Source organism: Takifugu rubripes, chromosome 18 (assembly GCF_901000725.2).
Source record: "Takifugu rubripes chromosome 18, fTakRub1.2, whole genome shotgun sequence".
Classification (NCBI taxonomy): domain Eukaryota; kingdom Metazoa; phylum Chordata; class Actinopteri; order Tetraodontiformes; family Tetraodontidae; genus Takifugu; species Takifugu rubripes.
The window spans coordinates 7,600,124-7,625,869 of NC_042302.1; the positions used below are offsets into that span (position 1 = coordinate 7,600,124).

The 25,746-nt window shown below is 50.5% G+C and overlaps 1 protein-coding gene across 6 annotated transcripts in view; it reads left to right on the plus strand.

Moving 5' to 3' along the window:
* The first annotated feature begins 6,279 nt into the window (after positions 1 to 6,279).
* Positions 6,280 to 25,746, plus strand: part of dock4b (dedicator of cytokinesis 4b) — a 47,594-nt gene continuing 28,127 nt past the window's right edge. For 5 of the 6 annotated variants that reach the window (XM_029825361.1, XM_029825362.1, XM_029825363.1 and 2 more), the window contains exons 1-7: positions 6,280 to 6,502; positions 22,636 to 22,719; positions 23,316 to 23,356; positions 23,432 to 23,487; positions 23,559 to 23,655; positions 23,992 to 24,140; positions 25,468 to 25,552. In XM_029825361.1, the coding sequence (XP_029681221.1) occupies positions 6,466 to 6,502; positions 22,636 to 22,719; positions 23,316 to 23,356; positions 23,432 to 23,487; positions 23,559 to 23,655; positions 23,992 to 24,140; positions 25,468 to 25,552 (549 nt within the window). In that variant the 5' untranslated portion in view covers positions 6,280 to 6,465. The remainder of the gene's footprint in view (positions 6,503 to 22,635; positions 22,720 to 23,315; positions 23,357 to 23,431; positions 23,488 to 23,558; positions 23,656 to 23,991; positions 24,141 to 25,467; positions 25,553 to 25,746) is intronic. The other variant, XM_011618547.2, reaches the window with a different exon arrangement.

Below are 25,746 nucleotides of genomic sequence, written 5' to 3' on the forward strand. Positions count from 1 at the left end.
GAGATGCAAACGAGAGCGAGAATCTGAGCTCTTCATCTGCTGGATGAAAGGTCAGACGACACCCAGACGGTGATGTCATCCTCTGCAAAAGGGTTTGGACTTCCCCAGGGGTGGTGGAAGTGTTTCATCACGCCAACGCTCACGCAGGGAAACGCCGTCTAGTTCCCTCCCTCAAACACGTCAATGCGGGATAATCGGCCGACGCGCTCCCACAACTGCACCGTTAGCAAAAAAGCTAACCTTGATTTGCTAACCCTCGTGAACTGATGAGCATTGACCTGAAGGAGGGGCCGGACCTGACTCCGCCCGGCTGCCCTGACAGGCAGGGGACATTTTTGATATGGAGGCAGAAACAGGTGCGTTTGTTTTTATAGCCTCCCTCCCTCTCTCTTTCTCCCTCCACCCCTCCATCCCCTCTTCTCTTTACCTCTTTTTCAGCCTCCACTTTGAATCCCTCCTCTCCTCCTCCTCTCCTTAATGGGACCCCCCCCCCCCCCTTCCCCGTGCTGGAGGCCCAGATTTTCCCCATCAGTGACTTCATAAAACGCCGCCAACAGCACAAAGGTCTTACCTGCTGAGGCTCCACGTGGCGACGCCATCACGCGCCACAGACCGCCGATGCTGCACTCTGCCCCCCCACCGGTGTCTTTTATCCAGCATTGATAGGTGTTGATTGGCGTGCTGCTCGCTCACAGCTCAGGAGGGCGTTTTCCCGCATCAACACAGGCAGAATTAGCATTAGCATCATAATTTCCACCTGCGTGTCAGGTGGCAGCGCCGACCTGCACGACGCGAGGCGGCGTTCCTGATGGAGCCTCTCAGGGCCGCTCATCCAGCCAGTGTCACATCCGGCTGCAATTCCTAATTCTGTTGCCTTATCGCTCCAGATCAGCCTTTCCTGCTTCTGGTTTTGCTGACAAGCCGCCTCGCTACACACACACACACACACACACACACACACACACACACCGGAGCCCTCTCAGACCGAGCGAAGCGTGGAAGCAGAGAAAGAAGATGGATCTTCTTTCTTCACCACCTCCAGAGGCTGTCTGTCCTCTGTCGAGCGTCCGAGCTAACCGCCATTAAACCACGCAGATAATCGCGTAATTGGCGGAAATCACTGATCTTAATCACTGACAAAACTTAATTAACCAATCAAAAGACCTTTATTTCAGCCTCCGCCGAGGCTCTGTTAGGTGCGGTTTGAGAACAGAAGCTTCTAAAAATGTAAATTCAACGCGAATTTAGAATAAATATGCAGTCGCAGAAGTGGAAATCCCACGTTAGCGCCGCGTAGCTTAGCATCGGCGGGGCTCATGACTTCCAGAAGCGCGATGTTCTCAACTACTGATAATCTGCTGGTTTTGCAACAAAATCAAGCATGACAGTCTATAATTCCAGCCCATCAGGTTGATACCAGCAGGCCGTCACAGGCGCCGCAGGGTGCATTTAAACGCGTCAGCGTGCTTTTACGCCCCGTAAACACGTAGTCGCGGTTGGGCCCCGAGGGTCCCACGCGCCACGAAAACAGAAATTATGAGCTGGGCCGCTAATCTTGTGCTCCGCGTGTTGGCCAGGATTACAGGAACGTAGGTGGCGAGGTCGCACTTATCTCGGCACAGGCTGCTTCCTCGCACCAACTCCCACCGACGCCCACGGACCAGCAGGCCGCGAGAACGGACCCAAAAAGAGCATCTCGAGAGCTGCTCGGGCGGCCAATCCGTCAGACGTGAGCGCGCTGGGAGGCGAATCACGTACACACGTGGTAACAAAGCCTAAAAGGGATGTCTGCCAGCGCATAATCCTCCCCACATCCACTTTCTTTTTTAACAATTAGTCATTTCCGTTTTTGTTCCTTTCACCGCCAAATATTTTTAAACGTGACGTTCGTATCGGGTTCTGCTTCCGCATTCCTGCTAATTTTCCAATATTACTCTAAACGTCCGTCGTTGTCGTTTCTGAAGAAACGCGGACGTGCTAGCCTACGCGGCTGCTGCGAACGCTCGATTGTGTCTTCGGAAAAAAAAACGAATCACGGCAGTAAGAACATAAAAAATCGCTTGCTAGCCCGACAGAGGCTCCTTCTGACAGCCGTCTGCGTAGCGTGTGGGTGGGACACGACTGTGGGTGTTCAGCCAGGTGGCTGCGTGCTGTCATCTTCCAGCCACGGACCAGATCAGGTTAGTCATCAGAAGACACTCATGTCCCACCGCAGGACGTCCACTTGACTGTGGAGGAGAAATATGAAAGCTTTAAACTCAGGAAAGTGTTGAAACCGCTCATCGAGGTGAGTTTGTGATCAGCAGGTCGGCAGTTAAAATCATCAGAAACCCAATGGGCAGTAAAGAGGGGAGACTTTGTCCTTTCAGGAGCGTCCTTGAGGCAAAGCAGATGAAAACGACCACTTCATAGTCCAAAACCAGCTTCCCCATGATGGATGTACTCAGGTTAGCTCCACTTGATACCTTTTAAGGTCAAAGGTCACACGGCACAAAAGAGTTTTGGGAGAGTGGTGAAGCTAAAAGCACAGCATGAAGGAATAAAGGGGAGTTCTCTTTCAAAAGCAGGAAGTGTTTGTTGTTCTGGTGAAACTGGATGTTTCTTTTGTTGTAAAAGTGGCGGCTGAGAGGAAATAAAAGAAAAGAGGAGGGAAAGCACCGTGTTTTCCAGCTGTTGTTGTTTTTGTTTTTTGGTTTCCACTGACAGGACAGGATTCTGAAGCGACACTTCTGAGAGCGACTTTGCATATCAAACCGATACAAAAGCAGACGGAGGGTGTTCCGGGGAGACGGAGGAGGTCTATTTTTACACCCATCCGAGTCCGAGGAAGAAAGCGGAGCTCCCAGTCAGCAAGTTCTGGGGAAGCTGCTCCGTCATTTCGGTGTTTTCAGGTGGAAAACATGAAGACGCAGCGCTCCGGTTATCTGCTCACAGCTGGATTTGCCGACTTGGGGGACTTTTTTTATGGTCCGCACCGGAAGAGCTATTTTCTAGGAAAGAGTAGATAATTTTGGAGCGCGCCGGTTGAGTTTAACCACATAATATATCACAATAAATGCAGCTTGAGATGGTGTTTTTGCAGATATCCGCGGATCCTGGGGGTGGTTATCCATGACACACCAAACGATAGACATCAGCGCATGCTAGCATAACAATATCGGCTAGCAAAGGGAAAAAAAAGGCCAGCAGCTTTACTGGAGAACCACGGCGTGGTGGGCAGAGCGGCGACGTCCAGGCTTCGCAAGGAACAAAGTGGAGAAAAGCGTGTTTTTCTTCTAAAACACAGTCCGTATTCATGGCTATATTTAGAGGCCTGATCCGACTGGAAGTGAGGATATAGCCTGCTGCGCGTGAGATGAGAGAGCCATGTGTTTACCTCCCATCTCATCTCCACTTCCTGGTGTGAATTCAATCAAAGCTGCTAGAAGAGAAGGCGACGGGCGCCGACCTCTTGAGATAAATCCCTGTCAGACTGGATCCCGTCGGTCAGCCGGCACATATCTCGACTCAAAGACGGTTGGGAATGCTGATGCCCTCCAACACCAACCGTGAAGGACAGTTCGGCTGTAATGTGCGTCGACCTGTCGCTTCTTCAGCACCTTTGGACAGGACTGACCAGCATTTTATGTTCCAGTGGCTTCCAGATAAGCCACATGTTTGATTAGCATGCTAGCATCAGCTGCCAGTTATGAAGGGTCGTTGGTTCATCATGAACGATGGTAAGATGAACCAAACAGCTCAGAAAAAGTTAAAAAGAAAGAAGTAATAGTGGACATGAGCAGGTGTGATAATGCTGAAGGAAAAGAGAGGCACATATGGCACTTAATAGATTTTTATTGACTTTCTAGCCTGAGAAGACGGCACTCATTAAATATAAAATATAACATAATATAAAAGCGGAATTTTCTGTGTGAGAGAGTAAGACGGAGAAGAAAGAGTGACAGCAAGGGTACGTGCATTATCCCACATGCAGCTCATGCATAAACCTACATCTGACCATGTAACCTCCTTCCCCATGTAGAGTCATTTATTTTTCATATTCTCGTCAAAGGTACAACATGTCAGAGAGGACTGGAGGCTTTCTTTCTTTCTTTCTTTCTTTCTTTCTTTCTTTCTTTCTTTCTTTCTTTTCTTTCTTTCTTTCTTTCTTTGTTTTGAAGCGGGAGACCAAAACAATTGTGCGTTTCGTATTTATTTAGTTGCTTCTTAGTTTAGCGAGTTTCTGGGGCGGCCGTCCGCGTGCGGCCGTCATGGCGGCGAACGCCCACCTGAACGGGTTGAGCAGGAGACACGGGGTGAAGGTGGGAGCGGGCTCCGTGTGGAGGAGGTGGCTCTGGCTGTGGGCCGGGAAATCGGCCACAAGTCCGCCGCCCGCATGAACAGGGCGGTGGTGCTCTTTCTAGAGCAGGTGGATCAGGCGAACAGGTTGGTGGAGACGGGGATCACCGTGGGGGGGGGGCAGTTCGTTCAGGTGACTCCGCTGACGTCGTCAGCGACGAGTTCCTGGCAAGAGAACTGTCCCGACATGGGAAACTGGTGTCCCCCATTGGAAAATTACTATCACGGTGTAAATCACCGTTGTTGAGACACGTAGTGTCACCGCAGACAGGTGCACATGGTTCTGAACAACAGGGCGGAGGAGTTTAATTATCGGTTTGTTGTCCGCGTTGACGACTTTGATTACGTTCTTTTTGCAACCTCCTCTGCCCTTAAATGTTTCAACTGCGGCGAGGAGGGACCAGGGGCCAGGGCTTGTCCGAGCCGCCTGAATGGCGGCCTGCTCCTGCAAAGCGGCGCAGAAAACAAGTAAATGTCACCAAGGACAGTGGAGACAAAGAAGCCCTGAGCGGCTGGAGGATGCTGCCGCTGCCACAGACAGCGACCAGGAGTTACACGTCTGATGGCAGTGAACTGTCAAACACGGCGGTGGACAGTGAGAGGGATGATTTGTACCCCCCAGGTATGATCAAGACCTTCCTCACAAAGACCAAAGGCATGAGGGGCCCTGACCTCCCCGACAAGCTCCTCTTCATCCACTCGGCCAGACACTGGATAAAACACGGAGCTGCATCGGACCTGACCGACCCGGAGGTCTTTCGGTTGAGGAAGCACATGGGCGAAGCCAGGAAACAGCTCAGAGAACTGTCCAACAAGAGCACCAGCTTGTAGGCGAACCGGCTGGGAAGGGACGGAGCCCCCCACCCCCGGCTCCCCCCGCTGGAGCCTGCATGACGAGCCACCACCGTTTCCCTCTCTAGGATGGATCACTGTGTGTCAGACCAGTGCCCGTTTCTGTTCCGGGCGAGAGACTATAGCTTTTCATGTGTATAGTGAGAGTTTGTTGATTCTATTTATGTTAGTGTCAGTACTGTGTTCTCAACAGGGTACACTTTTGTAAATAAAGTATTTGTAAAAATAAAAAAAATCTTTCTTTCTTGAAGATATTTTTCTCGACCGTTTTTTACTACAATTCCCAGGATGCATCGCTCACGTTTCTCTCTGCGCTTGAGATGTGCTGCATTCACGTACCACTCTGTAGTTTCCTGTTACAGGTTCAGTTGTCGGTTGTTTTGATGAACGTCATGTGGTCAGACGTATTTAAAAGCAATTCTCTCTGGTTGCAAACGCAGGATACACAGAAATAGACGGACATTTAACTGGGTTGAGGAACACACTTAGCTATTTTAACACCCGTGGGACATGCCAACAAGATGGGAGTTTTTATGTGACCAATTTTGACCGAGATGGCGAAATCAAATTCAATCAAAACAAAACAATTTAACTTCATAATTACCGGAACCATGATTGAAATAGCCCACTGTCACGGAAGTATTCAGTCGACACAACCCTGTGATGATCTTTAATCTTTAATCTAACGTTTTAAAATATATGCCTATTTATTTTGAACAATTTTAAAAAGAGAACGTAATGTAAGCAAATATACCCTATTTGCAATTCCTTGGTTAATTTATGCGCATTAAAAGAACTCTGCGCAGGGCCCCATGTGTATTAGCTCAGCCTTCATATACATATATATATATATATCAGCCTACATGATTTATGATATATTTCATGTGTCGGATCTATTTTCCGTTAAAGACTTTTAGGTAAAATAAACCGTGTTATGGAAGTGTCATCCTTGAAACAGACTTTTCTTTTACAAAAAAAAACCCACATCCCGTTTGATGTTTCTGAATGACAAACAAATAAAATATTCGGAAGTGGAGCTCAGTGGTGGCATACATAAGCTCAGATTTCGGACGGTCCGTGAAGGCAGCGCGACTTGGCACCACTGCGCGTCGCGGCAGCAGCGGCAGCGGCAGCGCTTTCTCTCTCTCTGGAACCTAAACAATGACTCGCAACACATACTGGAGCAAAGCGCGTCAGTAGAATGCGTTACCCAGCATCAAACGCCTGCGTTTCGCTGCCACTCCGTCCGCTCACGTAAACGCGCCGAGCACAAACATGTGGATACCTACAGAGCACGAGAAATACGGCGTGGGTAAGTTTGATGCCTGCATTCATTTTTATTTTTCCTCCTCTCTTATCCTCTGCGTTCGCGGCATGTGTGAAGGGTTCCTGGAGGTGCTCCGCGATCTGCGATCTCCTGCATTCTTAACTGAGATTTCCCAGAGTTTAGCGCGCGGAGGAGGCGGCTGAATCGGACCCTCGCTCCTCATCTGACGGCCACATTGCAGCGCATCGGCTCGTCGCTGTGACCCCCCGCAGATTGCCAAATGAACAGCCACATTTTGATTATTTCCACCCCCCCGCCACCACCGTCTCCCCTCCCCTCTCGCTGGTGCTTTGCCCCATTTCTCATCGCCGTGTGCGGGGATGGGGGTGAAACTAGTGTGCAGTCGGGGACTCAGAGGTGCGTTCGCCGTTCCCCGTAATTTTCAAATGCGTAAATCAGCTGTTTGTCGGCGGCCGGAGGCTGCGTGTGCGCATCCCTCGAAGCACCGTCTGCAGAAAAAAACCAAACTGGTTTGGCTCTTGTCTGCAGAGAAAGGGGGTCTCGGAAATGCAGGGCATTGTTTCAGGGTTGGGGGGGATCAAACTGAAGTGAGACAAACAAGCGTCAAACGCAATGGTGGGGGGGTATAAAAATAAGAATCTAAAAGCCACACGGACTTTTTGGGCCAGGAATGTCTTGCGCGTAAAAAAGGGGCAGCGGTTGAAATGTAATTATTCCCGTCAGAGATCCCGATCTGCTGCCTGGATGATGCCCAGCTCCTCCTCCAGCCTCTGGGAAAACACAGCGATCATAATACCTGAGATGAAGCGAGCAGATCGGCAGGATCCAGCCCGCGGATCGGCCAGATCCCCCCCTCCCTCCTGCACACTTGTTTCCCTCCATCGCTGGCAGCCTTATTATATTTAATCCCGCAAAGGGAAACCAATGGAATCCTCCGACCGTCGCCTGCTGTCAAAGTTCACAGGCTTGTATAAAAGGAAGCCATTTCTTTAGTGGGATAAATACGCTGAATTGTCCCAGAAAGGCCCCTTAATTGGATTAATGCTCTCTATCCCATTTTTTTTAAATAATGTAAAATCACAAGGCTGAGGCCGCTGTAAGTGGGCTGCGGTTTACTTTGGAGGGTTTTTGCTTGTTTGCAGCCTTTTGAGGAAGGAACTGGGATGTTTTCCTGTTGAGAAACCGATGTTACACGACAGGCAAACGCGTGAGAACGTGGAAGCTTGACTTTAATTCTAACGTTGAGGGCAGCTGATGAGGCTTCCGTGTTGAATTGGAGCCATTTGGTCAGTGCCAAGTAAGGAGGCGTCATGGGAGATGCTTCCGGTTACGACTCGCCTCATGTGATGATGTCGCATCTGAGATTTATTTGTGTATTCGCCCTCAATATCTGGGTTTCCATGACACCTTTGAATGGGGGTTTTTGTCGGGACAGAAAAAGTGCAAAACCAGCTAACATTTATGTTCCCTTTTCCCCCTCTGTTGTCAATTTCCAACCACCTTTGTTAAACTATGCTTGTTTTCCTGCTCCAACTCTTTAGGGAACACTAACTTCTTTTGAATTACGCTAAAGACACATTTTTGCCTCAATCGGCTTTAGAAGGAACTCTGAACACTTCCTGATTCTCTGACTCTCAGTTCGTCCCAGTGGCTTCACATCCACCCTTAATTCACTTTTAGAATCCTAATGGCTAAAAATACCTCGAATCAGAGATATCCTGAACGCTGATTAAATAAACTAGAGTCCTCTCAACCTCAGCATGACGAGGCTAAAATCGCTGAATCATCACTGCTATCGCGGGTGCAACAGCTGCTTTCATTTGAAAGGATAACCAAATGTTTACCCATCTTTCATAAATAACCACAACAGGAATAACCAGTGATCCCCAGATGGAGTCTCACTTTAAATTATTCATGCTGGCTGAACAACTGCTGCTTTCGCATCGACCTGAACAATTTTAACGACAATTTACCTGAGATTTTGTGATGAGACTCATCAAAACAAATCTCTCTTAAGCCTCGTTTGATCTTTCAGGGATAGCGGAGCGCTAGCATGTTGACGGTATGACCACGGCCCTTTCAGGTTCCTCCTCCCCCTTTGGGAGTGTAGGCTGATGGCTAACTAAAAGCAAAGAGAATCCACAGATTCCTGCACGAGCATTTGATCTCTGGCCAAATAGGGACAAGACCAGTCCGCCTCCAGGTCTAATTGCGGTTGTAGCCTTTGATGCCAGTCTACTGGAAGCACGGTGCTTCGGGAAGACGACGGTTGATGCTAGTAATGAAATATGAACAGAGCCTCAACCTCAAGGCCACCGCCAGGCCACCAGTGGGAGGGATGACTGTTGCTAACCTGAAGCATAAATGGCTGATTGATGAGCTCATTGTGAAATCTAAATGGAGTTGGGATGTGGAAACACTGCCGCTTCTGATTAATCCGAGAAGGACGGATAAGGGGCGGATTACGTCAGATCGGGGGAAGGCAAGTAGCTGAGATAACGCAATAACGCAGCTTTTCAATGCCCAAGACAAACACGGTTTGACTTGGACGCCGGCTGGAGGATGAAACCGGAGGCTGTGATGCAACCAATCAAGCGCGACATCGCGATTCTGACACGCAATTAAAGTATTTTAACGAGCTAGCTCGCGTGCGTGCGCGCGCGCAAGTGGAACTCACTGACGGGCTCGGCTCGTCACGCAGTCCTGATTTAAGAGAGCTTCGCCCACATCCTGCAGCATCTGACCAAGGCGGAGCGACCTGATTGAATCCCCCCCCAGGGCCCCCAGGATTTCCTGGTCTCCCTTGAGGAGGGGGGGGGGGGTTGGAGGCTGCTGGCGCGTGTCAAGGGTGGACTCATTGTCGGGGCTCATTGTCGGAGCCTCCGTCCTGCCCTGTTACCCCTAAATTCACCCTCCATCTCCACAGGGAATTAGCAGGTTGTTTCTGGGGGGGGGGGGGGGGGGGGGGGGGGGGGCATTCCACCATGATAGCTCTGTTTGGGATGCAATGAGGGCGGAGGAGGGGAGGTGACGCCAAATAGCTTGTCATTGCTTCTCTGGCTCGCTGCTTCGCAATAGCGGCCCTCGGCCTCTGGTGCAACCATCAAGCGAAGCGGAGTAGGAGAGGTAAACATCCTGCCCGACATGTGACGTGCGACAGGCCGACGTGCACGCTACAGTCAGCGCTGATTCATCCTGGCTATTATAGCTCCGGTCACACAAACACGCACAATGATGCGGGCTGCTGGGCCACTGCCAGCTCAATTAAATCACGCTCTATTTATTACGGAACCCTCAATTACGAAAGAAAACACCCAAACCGCACAGACGTTGCGTATTTGCTCGGATTGCACATGGCGGGAAAGGCGCAATTACGTCCTCTCGCCCTGGTGTTGTGGAAATCTTTTGCTGTTCCCTCCACCTCCGGGGGAAGCCCTGGTGGATCTGACCGGAGCTGGCGACACAAACCGTGTTTCTTCTTCCCTGAGCCAACGTTTCACCAAGTGCAACAATGCAAGTGTTCCATCCTCGGGGGCGTGGCTACAAATCGTGACCCCTGCGTGCTAACGGCTAATGGTTCCTCTTAGAAATTCAGCAGAGCCTCTGAAGGTAGAGTGTGTGTGTCTGTGTGTGTGTTGTTGAAAACATGACTGACGGGCCGTTTCACAGGCCAAGGACATCTGCCGATGATAATCAGCATGATTGGCGGGTGAGGGGAGCTGTTTGCTTGTCAAGAGACCTTTTTATCCAATTTTATTTTGAAAATGGAAAAATGGCGTCGGTCCATTTCTGTGTAATCAGCACCGGCGTGTATCGACCACGAATGAAGCACGCATTGATTCGCGTCCGGGTGTGTGTGGCTGACCCACTGCACTGTCCTGACCTTCCATTTCCCCATAAATCTTACTTTCCCCAACAGCTTCCTGGGCTTACATCCACCAGTGTGCTTAATTCATAATTAACATGCTGATAAAAGTGAAGTTGGGCTAGTTGAGGATAAATCTGACCACATTAATGCATCACAGAGGGGTAATAGAGTGTCAAGGCTCGCTTAAAGGGCATATGCATAATTTAAGACTGTGAAGCCGCGGTTGTCTTTGTCTTCGATTACCCCGTTAATTCCCGACTACAGAAAAAAGCCTCTAACGCACTCTTTCACACTCTCAGAGTGGGGGAGGTGTAACCACGGACAAGACTCCAACTGATGTTGTTATTTCACAGTGTCTCCATGAGATCGCACGTTTGACCATTGGGTGGTGGGGGGATGTCACGGCTGACGCTTCTGTTATGATGACGATACTGTGCAGTATGTTTACAGTAATATACTGAGGAATAAAAAGTGGTGGTTGGGGAGAAAGTACGGCAACGCCTCTGGACTTAAGGGTAGCTGTACTAATGTGGGCGCTAGCTGCAGTAGGCTACGAGCTCCTCCGTTTATACTCCATGTTTGTTGGTGTTTGGCTTCCCTTAATGCTGTGATGTCACTTCCGTTTTCTATGATCAAATTAACAGGTGTACGTGTATGAAGACTTCAGAGTATTGGGGAGTGTTGGGGAGTGTTGGGGGGTGTTGGGGAGTGTTGGGGGGTGTTGGGGAGTATTGGGGAGTATTGGGAAGTGTTGGGAAGTGTTGGGGAGTATTGGGGAGTATTGGGGGGTGTTGGGGAGTATTGGGGAGTGTTGGGCAGTATTGGGGAGTGTTGGGAAGTATTGGGGAGTATTGGGGAGTGTTGGGGAGTATTGGGAAGTATTGGGGAGTATTGGGCAGTATTGGGGAGTATTGGGGAGTATTGGTAAGTATTGGGGAGTACCGGGGCGTATTGGGGAGTGTTGGGGAGTATTGGGGCATATTGGGGACTGTTGGGGAGTATTGGGGAGAAATCTCAGTCCGTAAATCCGAGTCCGCATAATCTGATGATGGCTGTTATCTGATGAATCACTTTGCACGATGCTGTTGACACCAGCACTTGAATCGTCTGACTAACTCCCGGATCAAGATTTGGATATTCGTTATCATGTAAACAGACGCTATAAAAGATACGAAGAGAGTTGGCGGTAATTTCAGTTGTCAGGAGTTTATCAGCAGTTCGACAGACAGGATTAACCTCAACACGGGGAGACAGTAGAGGTTGTCAGACAGAAGGCCTGGAGCAACCGTTGCTCGACCTTGACTTGGCGTTTCCCTGCTCTGCGTGTTCTTAGTTTGTATTTGAGTGAGGGTCCAGCCTCTGTTTTGCTTCCTGTCCCCCCCAAAGTGAAGCGTTTGCGGAGAGAGAGCAGGTCACGCTGCAGTCTCCTCTATCTCACCCCCATCCTTCCTTTCATTTACCCACAATCCCTTGATCTGTGCGCCATGCTGTTCCACCTTTATCTTTCTTCCACACCTGCCCCCCCTTCTATCCCTCCTCCTGATCCATACTCACCTGTCCTCAATATCCCCAGATACCGTCTGTGTTTACGGCTCCTGTGCTAAACAATTCCACCCAAGGTTGGTGCTTGTCTCTGGGTATTCAGTGGTACGTCTGTGCATGTGCATCCGTGCACGTCTGTATGGTGTTTGGGCCTCAGAGACCCACGAGTCTGAATACGATAACGTGCTACAGATGCCGCAGAGGCCTCAGATTAGAACATCAGTTACAAATGTCACCGTCCGGTTGATTCCTAGCAGGTGTGGTTTCATTGAATCATCTAGAAATGTTGCTCAACCCACAGCCAATGCTAGTGTCCCTCATCAAGAAGCAGCACTGTGACAGTAACGTCCTGTTCACACTCAATAAATAAGCTCTCATTGATTTTATTTCCCAAAACCACCAGAAGCTTGAAGGGACACACTAGTGCGTCGTATCAGAGGCGCTTGTTGATCGTCCCAGATCTCCTCGCTCTGTCTGTCACCTCCCACCCTGACCTTGGCCGTCAACGCTACCTGCTCGTCCCAGCGCATCTCTCTGTTCTATGTGTGAGAGTGATCCGCTGTGCCGTCGCCATGGCGGCCTGGTTCTCCTCCTGCATGTCAACCTCCCGCATGCTAAACTTGGCCCGCTGTCCGTCCTCCTCACCTCCCTCACTTCCTCTCTCGGAGGAGCTGGTTTAATGTCAGGTTGACTTTCAGGGGGCTTTTCATCGCGTCCCTCCCCCGCCGTCTCTCTCTGTCCTGCATCTTTCTTCTTTGTTTTCAGCCAATTTAATGCTGGGATGTTCGGCTTGATGACAATTGATTTTTGAAGCTTTGATTTGTAGAAGAATTCAGATGTGCATGAGACTTTTCTCAATTCTGACATGTCAGGCAGAAGAACCAAGGGGGTCCACCCTTGAAATTTGGCTCAACAAAGACTTGTGACAAAGCTCAAAAATCTGATTCCTGTAAAAAGTCTCTGGTTCACTAACAATTCCTCTAAACTCCCAAACTAATTGTGTTGGTGTTGCTGAGTGTTGTTGCCCCAGAGAGCCTGATTAATTCATCAGCTTGACTGAATCTCCAAGTGCGACCCAGTTCAGTTCTTGTGTCTCCTCTTCAGAGACATTTCCTATTTAGCATGTTTATCCAGTTAACATTAAAACATTCCAACCAGGCAGGCACAAGCAGATTTCATAGACAAATACTCGTATTGAATTAATAAGTCCCCCCAAAGCATCTATGGCACCAGATCATTTGAAGCTTCATCCGAGCGAGGGGAGGAGGGAAGCGTCTTCCTGTTTCCTGCCTCTTATCATTGATTGAATGGGGCCTTTTCAGTCCTCTTCAAGTATTTCCAAAGGTTGGCATCGCAGTGCATTGTGAGGTCTGTTTTGTTTGTGCTCCACTTGTGGAAGCCAGGAAAATTCCCTCTATTGATCCAGTAGGCTGGTTATTTCATTTCCTGTCATTAAACATAGAACAAAGAGATGAAGGGGAAGGGGGGGTTGTGGCAAATACACATGCTTGTTTTCTCGCTGAGAGAGAAAGGACGAGTAGCTCTATAAGTGAAGCAGGAGCCTGCAGGTTCTCAGTGCTCACACACAGTGTTTGAGACGACACGCTAGCTCTCGCTTTCAATCGTAGGGGTAGGTCAGACTGGAGGACCCGGGGACCAGGGCACCTCCTCGGATATGGTGTACCGGCTCTCGGAATATAAGACCGTACATCGAGGAGTGTTAGGCTTTGGTTTATCGTGGCTTCAAATGGCCGCCATATTTACTCATCTAGGTAGTCTTAAGGCCAATACAACCTGACCCACCGATATGCTATCAACTGTCTGTTGGGATTGGGCCGAGTCAGCATCGATGTCCCGTTGCATTAGCGCCTTTTTTTGACAAGGTGTGTTGCTGAATCGGCTTTGCCGGGTTCTGACGTCAAGCTTCAGCAGGATAGAGGCTTATTATGGAGACGTCCTCGGTTCTGTTAATGCACCCCTGTTTTCCTTCAGAGTGGTCTAAAGATTTAAGACAGTCTGGTTGGATGGATTCATGCTAGATGGTTGCCTGCCTTTCCTGCGCTGCGCTTGTCAAATGAAAAAGACAAACTGGTCGGAGTTCCCCTCGTTGACTAAATCGAACCGTGTTGCCTGTATGAACCATCAGCAGCAATAAATAATTGTGCTTCCCAAAATGTTGAACAGAAAGCAGAACCTTTTGTTTTAGATGTGCTCCTCCAGGAACCAGCATCTATTTCTCCACCTTCCATGAGGCAGTGCCAGAAAAAGGCTACCAGCGAGACCAGCACGAGGCGGCATGTTTGCTAACCTTGCTCTCGCATCCACCTGGTGTCTCTTTATTCTCCCCTCTCCACCAGTTGCGCCCTCAGGGGAGGGAGTCTGAGTGACTAAAAGCGGACAGCGGCACCGCTAAAAGTGGCTGAAATGGATCCCTTTTGTGAGGGGGCGAGAGGGCTAACGCGAAGGAACCCCCCCATCCCCATTCCTCTTCCCTTTGTGCTTCAGCTAAAAGCCCTCTGTATGGACGGAGACGGTGGACGGACCCCTCGGGCGGTTGGTTCAGTCCTGCCGCTGACATGAAGGCATAATTTATTATTTGTATGTTTATTATGTTGACACGAGTGCAGACTATGATCCTCTAAGACCCCCCCTCTCCAGTGGATAATTCTCATACCTCTTTAGGCCTCTGGCTATTCTGAGTAATTTGTCCCCCTATAAAACCACAACACTGGTGTTGGGGCAGTAGGGAAGTCTGGGTACCAGGCAGTTATGAGTGATAAAATGCTATTATGACACCGCGGGGGTTTCCATTTCAGTCCCAAGGGTGGACTGGTTTAATATAGCATCAAGGCCCGACCGGAGATAAGCTCTGATGCAAATGGATCAATAATGGAAATCTCTTTCAGTATCAAGTGTCCTCCTCGCTATTTATCGGGAGCCTAATGACCTGTCACGGCGTCCACGTCGACCTTGGGCCCGTGTCAGCTTTCACACTTTGAAGTCAAAACTCCTTTCATAAGTTTACCCTCAAAAATCTGCTGGAAAGGATTTTGCTAGCGGCGTCCTCTGACAAGAGAACACCCCTCCTCTTAATTGAGGTAATCCTCCCAGAGATGGGGTGAAGCCTCGGTTCTCTTGGCCCACCCGGTCCGACCCGGGCTTTTCTGGCTGAGCTGCGTTGACATAATGTGCAGCTAAAAATATTGAATGGCTCCATGCGCATTTACGACATGTGCTAGCCTAGCTGCCGGCGTTGCTGTTGTTTCCGGAGGTAAAAAGGGAAGCTTATATTTAGCGCGTGTGGCTGATTGAACTATTCCATTGATTTGTGGGGGGGATGTTTCCAGGCATCAGGACTGGTGATGCGTCAACCCGCCAAGCTCCTCACGGACCCGGGTTGGTGGAGCTGGTTTGAGGTGCGAGGGATTTTTATCCCTCTGTGGATGAGGTGAGCTCATCCGCCAGGGTCACGGGTCGGGAACACACCCCGGACAGTCCCACACAGGACGCACTCCGCGTCGTGGGGCGTCACTCGACGGTTCTTCTGTGGATCTGAGCTTGGGAGGCTTGTGGAACGCCACCCCGGGGAGTCTGTCTTCGCCTGTGTTTGTGTTTCAGGAACTCTCTGCAGCTCATTACAGCCTTTATACTCTCTCCCCCCAGGGGAGCAACAGCCACCGAGCGAAGCTACCTACCCGCTTTGTAGAGTCCCGCTCACTCGCAGGCGAAACGCAGTGCTGAAGTTAATCACCCCCCTCCCTCCTTCAGGTTGCGATCTCCTGTAGAAGTTCTGTTTAATCACAGACATTATTCTGCACAACTGCAGACCTGAATCACAAAACTGGGACAATTTTCCCTCCTTTCACTCCGGAAAACGGAGCCAAAGAAGAGGAGCTACGGACAACAATGTCCAGGCTTTCCTGAACGTCTTTGCCCACAAGCTAGCTGAGCTTTGAAGTCGAAGAGTTTAAGAATCCCCAAGATGGTGGACCCTGGTCCCAAACACAGGTGCACCACAACGGTTATCAGGGTTTTCTGGTTCCGTCCAGAAGAGATCTGGACTGTGAATGCGACACCATGTCCACTCACGACCCCCAACAAGAGAAGTTGTTGTTGTTGTTGTTGTCTAATTGGACAGTGTCCCTCCCCTAATGAATCAGATTAAGTCTGTGTGTGTGGCAGCTCGTCCGGCCGGAGGGAATTTCAAAGCAGGCGCCGGGAATTTTCAGGTGCAACACTTGAGAGTCTGTTAATTATTCGTGTGATTGTGCGAGCAGCCTGGAGTGGCTTCCCGAGTGTAGCTCTTGGATGAATCACTTCCTACGTGGTTAGCTCTGACAAACACGCTCCCGTCTGCCCAGATCTGATTCCTGGAGGAAACCGCTCCAAACCACAGTAGTTCTCTCTTTTTCCCCCCCTTTCCTTCATCTCCCAGCAGTAATCCTCGGCGATCCAACGATGGCATGCGGGTCGCTGGAAAATAGCGCCGCTGACAGCTGAGCCCCTTTAGCCCCGCAAGTATGTTTAGGCACACACGCGTCGATCGCACAGCACAACGGACCTCATTCTAAAGACGGCTATTTTGGAACGGGCCCGGTCACCCGCCCCCCTTAGCACCGCCGGCTCCAAGAGCTGATTAGAGGAAAGCGTCGCGAGGCCTCTGCTTCCTGGCAGAAAGTGAGTGGAGAGGCGGCCGAGGCAGAAGGAAGGAAGGTCTCTTCCTCCTTCGTGTCACATCCAGGCTGTCCTCAAGTTACCGAGTTACCGAGTCGATACGACGACGGTTGCCGCGCTTACATTCCGGGGACTCCAGCAGTTTTTTCCAGCAGTTTCCAGGAAAGAATGACAGTTATGCCGGCGGACCCCCCCCCCCCTCCCCACGTGCACCAGATTTTATGGACCGCAGCATGAAAACGTTTTATTTTTGTTCTCTCAATTTGGTTGTTGTTAGCTAGTCCCTCCAGGATCCTGCTGCCTGTTTTTGGGATCAGTGTGGACGCTGAGGAATGCTGCTTATGATTATTCACATTTGTTTTCCCATCGTTCCTGAAAGTCAGCCCGACTGCTCATGATGTCAGTTCAAATCTGTTTTATTGGGTTTGAGTTTTTTAGGAGGTGGTGGTAGCTCAGTCTGCTGGGAACTAGCCTCAAAAGCGGAGGGTTCTTGGTTCCAGCCCCAGGCCAGACAAGAAGGGTGTTCTGGTAATAGGAGAAGGTGCTACAACACCTTCAGATAACTGCCCAGGTACTCTTTAGCAAGGTACCGAACCCACAAATGCTCATATAGGGCCCTGCAAAGAACTGGGGACTCATTCAGATGTGAACCCCCCCCCCCCCCGTGGCCCCTGAAGAGATAAAGGGGTTATGAAGATGAGACACGAGACCTTTGTGGCTTCACGACCATTTTGTCTGGACTATTTTAGCCGCACTCATGGCAAGTTTTTCGCAGTCATCGACCTCAGGACAATCTGGCAGTTATACATGCTGCTAGCTTAATAACATCGTCGATATCGTTGTAAGTGTTGGAGGGTGGACTAATAAACTACCACAGCACTACTCTGAACTGCTAAAAAAAAAAAAGCTAATTTTCAAACGTTCGTCATGTGGCATCAGCGTAGCTTCAAAACCGCTGTCGTGAACAATTGTGACGGAGCGGAGGAGGCCATTTCCTGCCTTGTTTCAGAACCTTTTGAATCTGCACCTTCGTGTAAAAAGCCGGTGACGTGTGGTTAGCCGCTCGTGTCAGTTAAACTCCCAGTGTGCACAAATGTGCTCAGAAGTGGCAGCGAGGGACTGAAATAACTTTTGGGGCCTCGACGGGAGTCTTTGGTCAACGCAGTCCCGCTGGAGTCCGAGGGCCGGCCCTGCCCTTTGGACTCAGAAGCCCTTGTGGAGGAGCTTACAAATTCCTGCCTCTCCCAACAAATCGCCCGGCGGTGCACAGAAATCTCACACTGAAAGCCTCTTTATTTCCTCCTGAACAGCCCGATCAGCCGACGTGCACAGCAACTCTGTCAACCCTGGTTAGCTTAGCCGCTCTTATTGTTATGGAGTGTGGATAGTTGATGGATAATAAGCTGCTCCGGTGGCTTGCACCTGCCATCTGTGCCCTTGAGAAGAGCCCCTAGGCTGGTGTGTGTGTGTGTGTGTGTGTGTGTGTGTGTGTGTGTGCGAGACTTCCTGTGACTTTGCACTCATTTGTTCTGGCTCCGCTCCAAGGCCACCGTCGTTGTCTCATCATTTTTTCGCGCGTGCTGCCGTTTTTAAGGCGGCGCCTCGTTCGTGCGTCTGGACCCCATGCTGGAAAACCGCACGCACGTGCACGGCCCAGCTGGCCGGCAGCCTTTTGCTCCTCTGGTTAGTAACCAAGCAACCTGCTGCAGAGCTTTCCCACTGTGTTGGCTACGATACTGCAAAATCTCAGCGTCCTCCTGACATTGGCGCAACAGTTTTTCGTCACTGGGAAACGTCAAATATCGTAGCTTCAACCGCTAAAGGCAGTTGTCAGTCGCCTTTGCAGCTAAAGGTAGCTAACTCGATTAAAAAGGCTCTTGTTGGTGCACAGCATGCAGTTAGCTGCAGCTCCTTGCACGCTTGCATGTATTTTTAGGCCATTCTGTGGTTTCTGTCGCAGAAACAAAGCTGCGAAATCTTGTCATTTCCGGTCTGCCCCTCAGCCCCGTCGCCAAAGGGGAACCGCAGAACATCGCTGCGCCTTTTCGCTGCAGGGGCGTCACAGACCGTCACGCCAGGCGGCGCAGAGTGCCGGACAATAGCTTTAATTTTAGCGCGGAGGAGGCCGGCCCCTGGAAATCCAACCGTCGTCTGTTGGCTCGGACCGCACGTGTGTCACAAAATGCCAAATGTATTTCGAGGCGACTGCCGTGCGGCGACCCAGCGGGTTTTAGCTAAGACGCCGCCGTACGGCGTTCACGGCTCAGTGCAGATGCAGAGAGGGCCGGCCCTGCAATCCAAGCTAGCAACGTGGATTTTGGTGGGCACATGACACATTTTGAGGCACACAAACGGCTTCGTTAGCAGCACGCTAGTCCAGCCTGAGTTTGGGATGCTATTTTCTGTTGATTGCCTTCGTTGACGCCCTAAATGGCAGATCCGTGCGTTGAAATTAGCGACTCCGTGCAGCAGTGGTTGGACAGCGGCTCTCTGGGAACGTTTTGAACCCTTTGGCGGCCATTTGTTTCAGCAGCTGGAAGGATTAAAGAGTTAGCCACAGGGTGCCGTGATTCAACCCATCATTTAAGCTAACACCGAATTAATTAAAGCTTCGAGCTAATTCGCATTTTTTCTTCTGGAGAACTGAGTTGCATATAAGCTAATTGAGCCTTTATCTGGCTTCGTTTGGTGTTCCCAAACTTTTGTCAGTCTGAAAAGCTCAGAAAAATCAAATTGTCACGCTGCCGGAGAAGAAATGTGGTTTTTCACTTCTTCATTATTCATCATCAACACACTTCCTTTGACATATTTATCTCCTTTCACTTCCTTTAGTGGCTGCCATGCTAGCTTGCAACTCGGTCTAGAATGTAGCTAATGTAGCAGCAGGTGATGTAGCACAAGTGTTAGCAATATCAGACCAAGATGTGCAGAGGAAACCATGTCAGGTTGAAGGGAACAAAATGTAGAAACTCGTGGCTGCAGCTATATTTGCTAACAAAGTTACATCTGCAGCTAAAGGCAGGTGGACACAAGGGGACTTCCTGTTTGTGATCGTCTGGGTCGGGTGGGGCTCCGCCCGACTCAAAGATTTGAACGGGCGTTTCACCTCACTCCCGTTTCTAACCGTCGTACCCGCCCCCCCCATCCACCTACTGCGGTGGCTAACTGACAATGCTAATGTGAAACACTGCTGTTTGATGATGACATGTTGAATTTGAAGAATAGAATTTGCAACGCCGACTTCCCTCCACCCCTTGAAATATTCCCTTTCCTGATTCACAAAAAAACAGTATGAATGATGTCATACATCCAAAATAACCACAGAAGAAGAAGAAGAAGAAGAAGAAGAAGGAAATGAACACATGCATGCAGGTGAGATAAACCCCCGAGGAGATTTAAAATAATCATCTCTTCCCAACTTTGGCATTGCCGCGTTGTCTCATGCACTTAGCTAGATGTGAAACCCTCTCACCCTCACACACACACACACACACACACCCTCACACACACACACACACGCACCCTCACACACACAGATTAATGAGTGGTACCGAGGTGAGGTTTTAGCGCTCTGACCTACATTTCTGGTTAATCTGAGTCATTTATGATTCTGCTCTTTGGGCCAGTGGACCAGGCCGTTCGTAGCTTTCCGATGCTAACAAAGCAGCTAATGTTATATTTACCCGTCACAGCAGGCTCTTCTCATCAACCCTGGATGCTTCCATTAGCAGTGATGCTATAGTGCTCCCAAGCTAAATAAAACAGCTCACAAACCTTCTGTTGTCGCGTGAATGAAAAGCTATTGTTGGTTTTTGATTGTAGCCCCCCCCCCCCATCCCCCCACCATCATCCTGGAAGGAGAAATGAGAAGCCGTTCCTCTCGGGCGATTCCGACGGCTTTTGTCCACGCTGTAATCAGCCCTCTGCGCCTGCACGCGCCCACCAGCCGCCCGGCTGAACCCCGTCCACGGCCCGTCGCTCTCAGGCGCCTCCGACCTTGTTTCCTCTGCCGTTTCCCAGCATCCCACCTGTGGTGGAAGCACGAGATTCCTTCTTATCCAGATATTTACGGTCCGGCGGCGCTGATGAGGGACACATCTGGCTAAGACCTAGCATGTTTGAGCCGCGATGCCACGTAGCGGGATGTGAGCGTTGAACTCTGGGAAAGCAGATATGCCGAAACCTGAAAAAAAAAATTCAGACGCCGCTCCGGAATATTAGCGCACCCACCTGTTTTCGCTAAACACTTGCGCGCGTTCGCTAACGCTCGCACTTCTATTCCCACAAGACATCTAAATATTCATGATGCAGCTTTGGCAGCCGCGCAGGCGGGTTGGAGCGCCACCAGTTGCCGCGCCGTCGCATTAGCATAATAATGACATAAAAGCTGTATAATTAGCACGTGGGAGTGGATTCCGTGCACGGATCATTGTCGGAACAGTCAGAGAGGAGAAAGGCGCCGGTAATCAGGTTAAGAACGTTGGATGCCTTCAAAGAAATTTGATGTAATTTGCAGCAAAAGGAGACAAATCTTTGTAAATGTGCATCTAAAACAACCGAGATTTGGGCGCTAGCGGCGTACCTGCCTGGTCGTCATTCGTTCACTTCCTGTTCAGACAACCAACCAATCACGCAAGGCTAATATGAGACAGGAAGCCTTTTGTTAGCAAACACAGGTAAACGTTCTGATCCCTGTTTTCATTGTTGAAAAAGACACAAACCAGGTTGGTCGACAAGTATTGTGTGTTAGCATTAGCATGCAAACTTACCTCCTACTCTCACTCATGCTACACACTCGCACACGGCCATCATGGTTTGGCCTGGCGGAGAGGACCAGGGGTCGGAGGTGGGCGTGTCATCTTGGGGAGGTGGGCGTGTCATCTTGGGGAGGTGGGCGGGGTCTCCGAGTTTGCTGTGCTTTGGTTGTCGACAGATGGGCAAATTTTCCCGTCTCGACTCTGCCTCCTTTGGCGGCGAGCCACCACGGTCGGCTGACAGCCTGACGGATGACGGGCCGTCAGGGACAGACGGACAGACGGCAGCGTCCCGCCTGCTCGTGGATCAGCAGGCGGGAAGTAAGAAAGGAAAAAGGCTGAATAATTCAGCCGACTGCAGCTGGAAGAATCACTCGGATAATTTATGCATTGGGCACACTTTAAGAGTGTGTGTGTGTGTGTGTGTGTGTGTGTGTGTGTGTGTGTGTGTGTGTGTGTGTGTGTTTCTTGTTCCTCTCAGTGTCAAGAATTGAAAAGTCAGATGTGCACTTGGGACAAATCCCTTGTAAAGATGGTGTTTCTGCTGCTCGGGGATAACGAAGAGCTAGCGGAGCTCAACACACACACACACACACACACACACACACACACACACACACACACACACACACACACACACACACACACACACACACTGTGAGTGTGTGTGTGTGTGTTGAGTGTGTGTCAGCTTCAGCTCAGGGAGGATGTGGGTGTAAGTCATCCGGACACCCTGAATTGTTTTCTCCTTTACTGACGATGCTTCAGTTTAAGCTAACGCTAGTGTGGTCGGAGGCTCAGGGTGCGTTCAGGAGCACGAGGTGTCACTGTTGCCAACGCTGTTTCACCTGTGAATGCACCTGAGCGACTAGCGTTAGCGTGCACGTCCTGCGCAGACACCCGTAGCGACTTTCGACGGGTCTGTCGGCAGTTCTGTTTCTACGTGCGCATCATCGTGCGCTGCCTGAGCGAGACTGAGCTGGTAATAAGCTACATGCTTATACACAACTTCATTTGTTTTTTAGTCTTTGTCTCTCATTGGAACTTGAATAATGAATAATCGGATTACTCCGGATCGCCACTGGACTTTTCCGATCACGTGAAAGATGCCGTTTGCTAACTCCGGGGACGCCACTGTGTAGCTCGGCGGCGTAGCCTCGTTGTATAACCCGTGTTATAAACGGAGTATCGATTCACCGCCTCTCCGCTCCGCGTTCCCGATGTGCTCGGACCTTATTTTGCACTGTAAAACTCCGGGAACCAAACAACAAACATTGGGAGAAGTGCTCACGTGGGTGTTCTGTCTGTTCTGCTCTCAGTTCTGGCCAGCTTCCGAGGGACGGTCCAGCACGGCCTCCCACTGGAAATCGGAGACACGGTTCAGATCCTGGAGAAATGTGAAGGTACGGTTCTCTAGAACGCTGTAGAACTTTTTTACCGCGGGAGCAAACGAAACACGTAAACGTCTCAACGGGGGCGCGCACGTGTCCCGCCTCACTTCCTGTCTGAGGCACAGCCGGAATAATCCGTCATCCGGAATTCCGCTAATGGAGAGGAAGCCATTTATTGCCACGTGGAATGTTAAAAACTAGCTTATCTTGTCCTCTCTTTGCGCTTCAGTCATCTCAATCTAGCTTAGCATGTAGCAATGACAATTGGACTTTATCTCGCCTCCTTCCAGAACCAGCATGTCAGCTAACTCGTCCCTCAGGTATATCGAGCTTAGCTAAATCTGTCACGTGTCTTCTGTTAATAACAAAAGATTATTTTACGCTAAATCCAGCAGAGATTAGGAAAATATAGAATGTTTACACTGCTGCCGTGTAGCTAATGCTCTTATCTAAAGTCAGATAGCTTTCAAACGCTTCAAGCTAACTTGACCCGTGCTCCAAAATGAGAAACGTTAGCATGCTCAAGCAGCTCCGCGGCACATTGTCGCATCGCTGGTCGTTGTTGCTGTTTTCCCGCGGCTAATTCTGGCTGTGCTCCTTCTCCTCAGGCTGGTACCGAGGGTTCATCCTGAAGAATCCCAACGTCAAGGTGGGCAAACGCTCTCAGGCGCACAGCGCTCGTGGTCATTAGCGGAACAAGAATGAGCTGTTTTTGTCTCAACAGGGGATCTTCCCGTCCAGCTACGTCCACCTGAGGAACGCCCACATCAAGAATAAAGGGTAACGGGACGTCCGCGCTCCTTCGCCCGTCCAGCGTTGGCGATTTTAACCTCTCGCCGGTGTGTTCGCAGGCAGTTCGAGACGGTCGTCCCGGTGGAGGACTCGGTCATCACGGAGATGACGTCCACGCTCCGAGAGTGGGGCGCCATGTGGAAGCAGCTGTATGTGGTAAGAAAGCGCTAGCGTTAGCGTTAGCGTTAGCCGCACTCCCGGCGAGGATTTTATGGGTCCGATTGAGGGACTTTGTGGCCTTTTGAGTTGTTGTGGGTACGGATTGAATTCCGAAGATTTCCAGGCAAACATCCGTGGCAAATCGCAGCAGGAGGCTGAAGCTAATTAGCATACAGCCCCCTCTGATTGCCCGTTTTGCTCCTTTAGTGACGATTCTGTTGCTTTTCCACCACAAACTGGTTTCATCTGGTTTATCCTCATTCTGTCTCGTCTTCCCGTCGTCTTCCCGTCCTCTCGTCCCCGGTTGACTCTCCCTCCCTCTCTGATCCGCAGAGGAACGAGGGGGACCTGTTCCACCGGCTGTGGCACGTGATGAACGAGATCCTGGACCTGAGGCGGCAGGTGCTGGTGGGTCACCTGACCCACGACCGCATGCGGGACGTCAAGCAGCACATCACAGCCAGATTAGACTGGGGCAACGAGTGAGTACGGCCGCTTCGGCCACGTTTTCCTGGAGCGGATCCACCTCTCGGACGCGCTAACTCGCGATGCTATTACAGCCGCAGTACCGTAGCGCGCCACTAGAGGTGCTGTGGGAACGGGCTAGCACGGAACAGCCCAGGACAGCCTTGCTCTCAATACTATTGCGAAACATTTGGTGCACTTTAGGGTCTTTGTTTGTCATTTGTAAAACAATGCTAACTTGTAAAACAATGCTAACTTAGCCAAAACATGGGCGATTAGCATCCTTAACCTTTGAGGCTGGTTTTACATGAGACCGTCTCACGGGTCAGAATCAGACAGTCCGGAACTGCCCTATAAACAAAAGTGTGTTGAAATGAAACACACACACACACGCACACACACACGCACACACACACACACACACACACACACACACACACACACATAATAAGCTGTTTCCTCATATATCATTTAACAACCTCCAGTTTGTCTTTTTAAAGCTGTTGCATCAAATTCTGGGAAAAAAACAACCAACAACATAAAAGAGACGCTTTGGTCCAGCTCCTGTCCCCCGTCTCTCGCGTCCCTTCAGGTGTCTCACCCCCCCCCCCCCCCAACGTCCTTCTTTCCTGCTGACATGGGGAAACTCTGTGGAAAAGGGGAGGAAGTGAAGAGACTTTTGGAAGGACAAAGAGGACAGAAGGCAGAGCGGGGGGGGGGGGTCTTTCTGCTGGCCGGGGTCGGCCTGTCATGTTTATTTAGACCACTGGCATGTCTCTCTGTGACCTTGTCCTGTCTCTGGTCCGCTACGTTCCCTCCAGGACCCCTCAGGTGCTCCTGGGTCCCCTCCAAGTCTTCTTAGGCCCTCTCAGATCCTCTCATGTCCTCTCGGGTTTTCTTTGTCCCCTCAAGTTCTTATGGATTGTTAAGTCTTTTCAGGTCCCCCCAAGTCCTCTCAGGTCCTCTCGAGACCTTTTGGGTCCTTTCGGCTCCTGTAAGATTATCTCGACTCCTCTCAGTGTCTCTCAGGTCCTGTCGGGCCCTCGAAGGGTACTTCTGGTCCTCTCAGGTCCTCTAAGATTACCTGTGGTCCTCTCAGGTCCTCTAAGATCATCTGTGGTCCTCTCAGGTCCTCTAAGATTATCAGGTGGTCCTCTCAGGTCCTCTAAGATCATCTGTGGTCCTCTCAGGTCCTCTAAGATTATCAGGTGGTCCTCTCAGGTCCTCTAAGATCATCTCTGGTCCTCTCAGGTCTCAACTGGAAATTTCAGTTGATAATTGGCTGCTAATGCTAACCTGGCTAGCAACAAGATGGTGTAATTCTGCCCCTGTCTGTGTCTGCAGGCAGCTCTGCCTGGACCTGGTGCCCCGGCAGGAGTTCAGCATGGTGGACCCGGACGAAATCAGCGTCACCGAGCTGTACCGACTGGTGAGCGTCCCTCTCACCCCGTCCCCCCCCCTCCCGTCCTCCCGTCCCCCCGTCCTCACTCTGATCTGCTGAAACCTGGAACGTCTCACCTGCGTCCACACCGCACCACTCTCCTGTTTCTTCAGACTCTGTTACCGTGGCAACTACTCTTCTGCCCCCCCAAATCGGAGTGGGGAGGATTGCCTCACATGCAC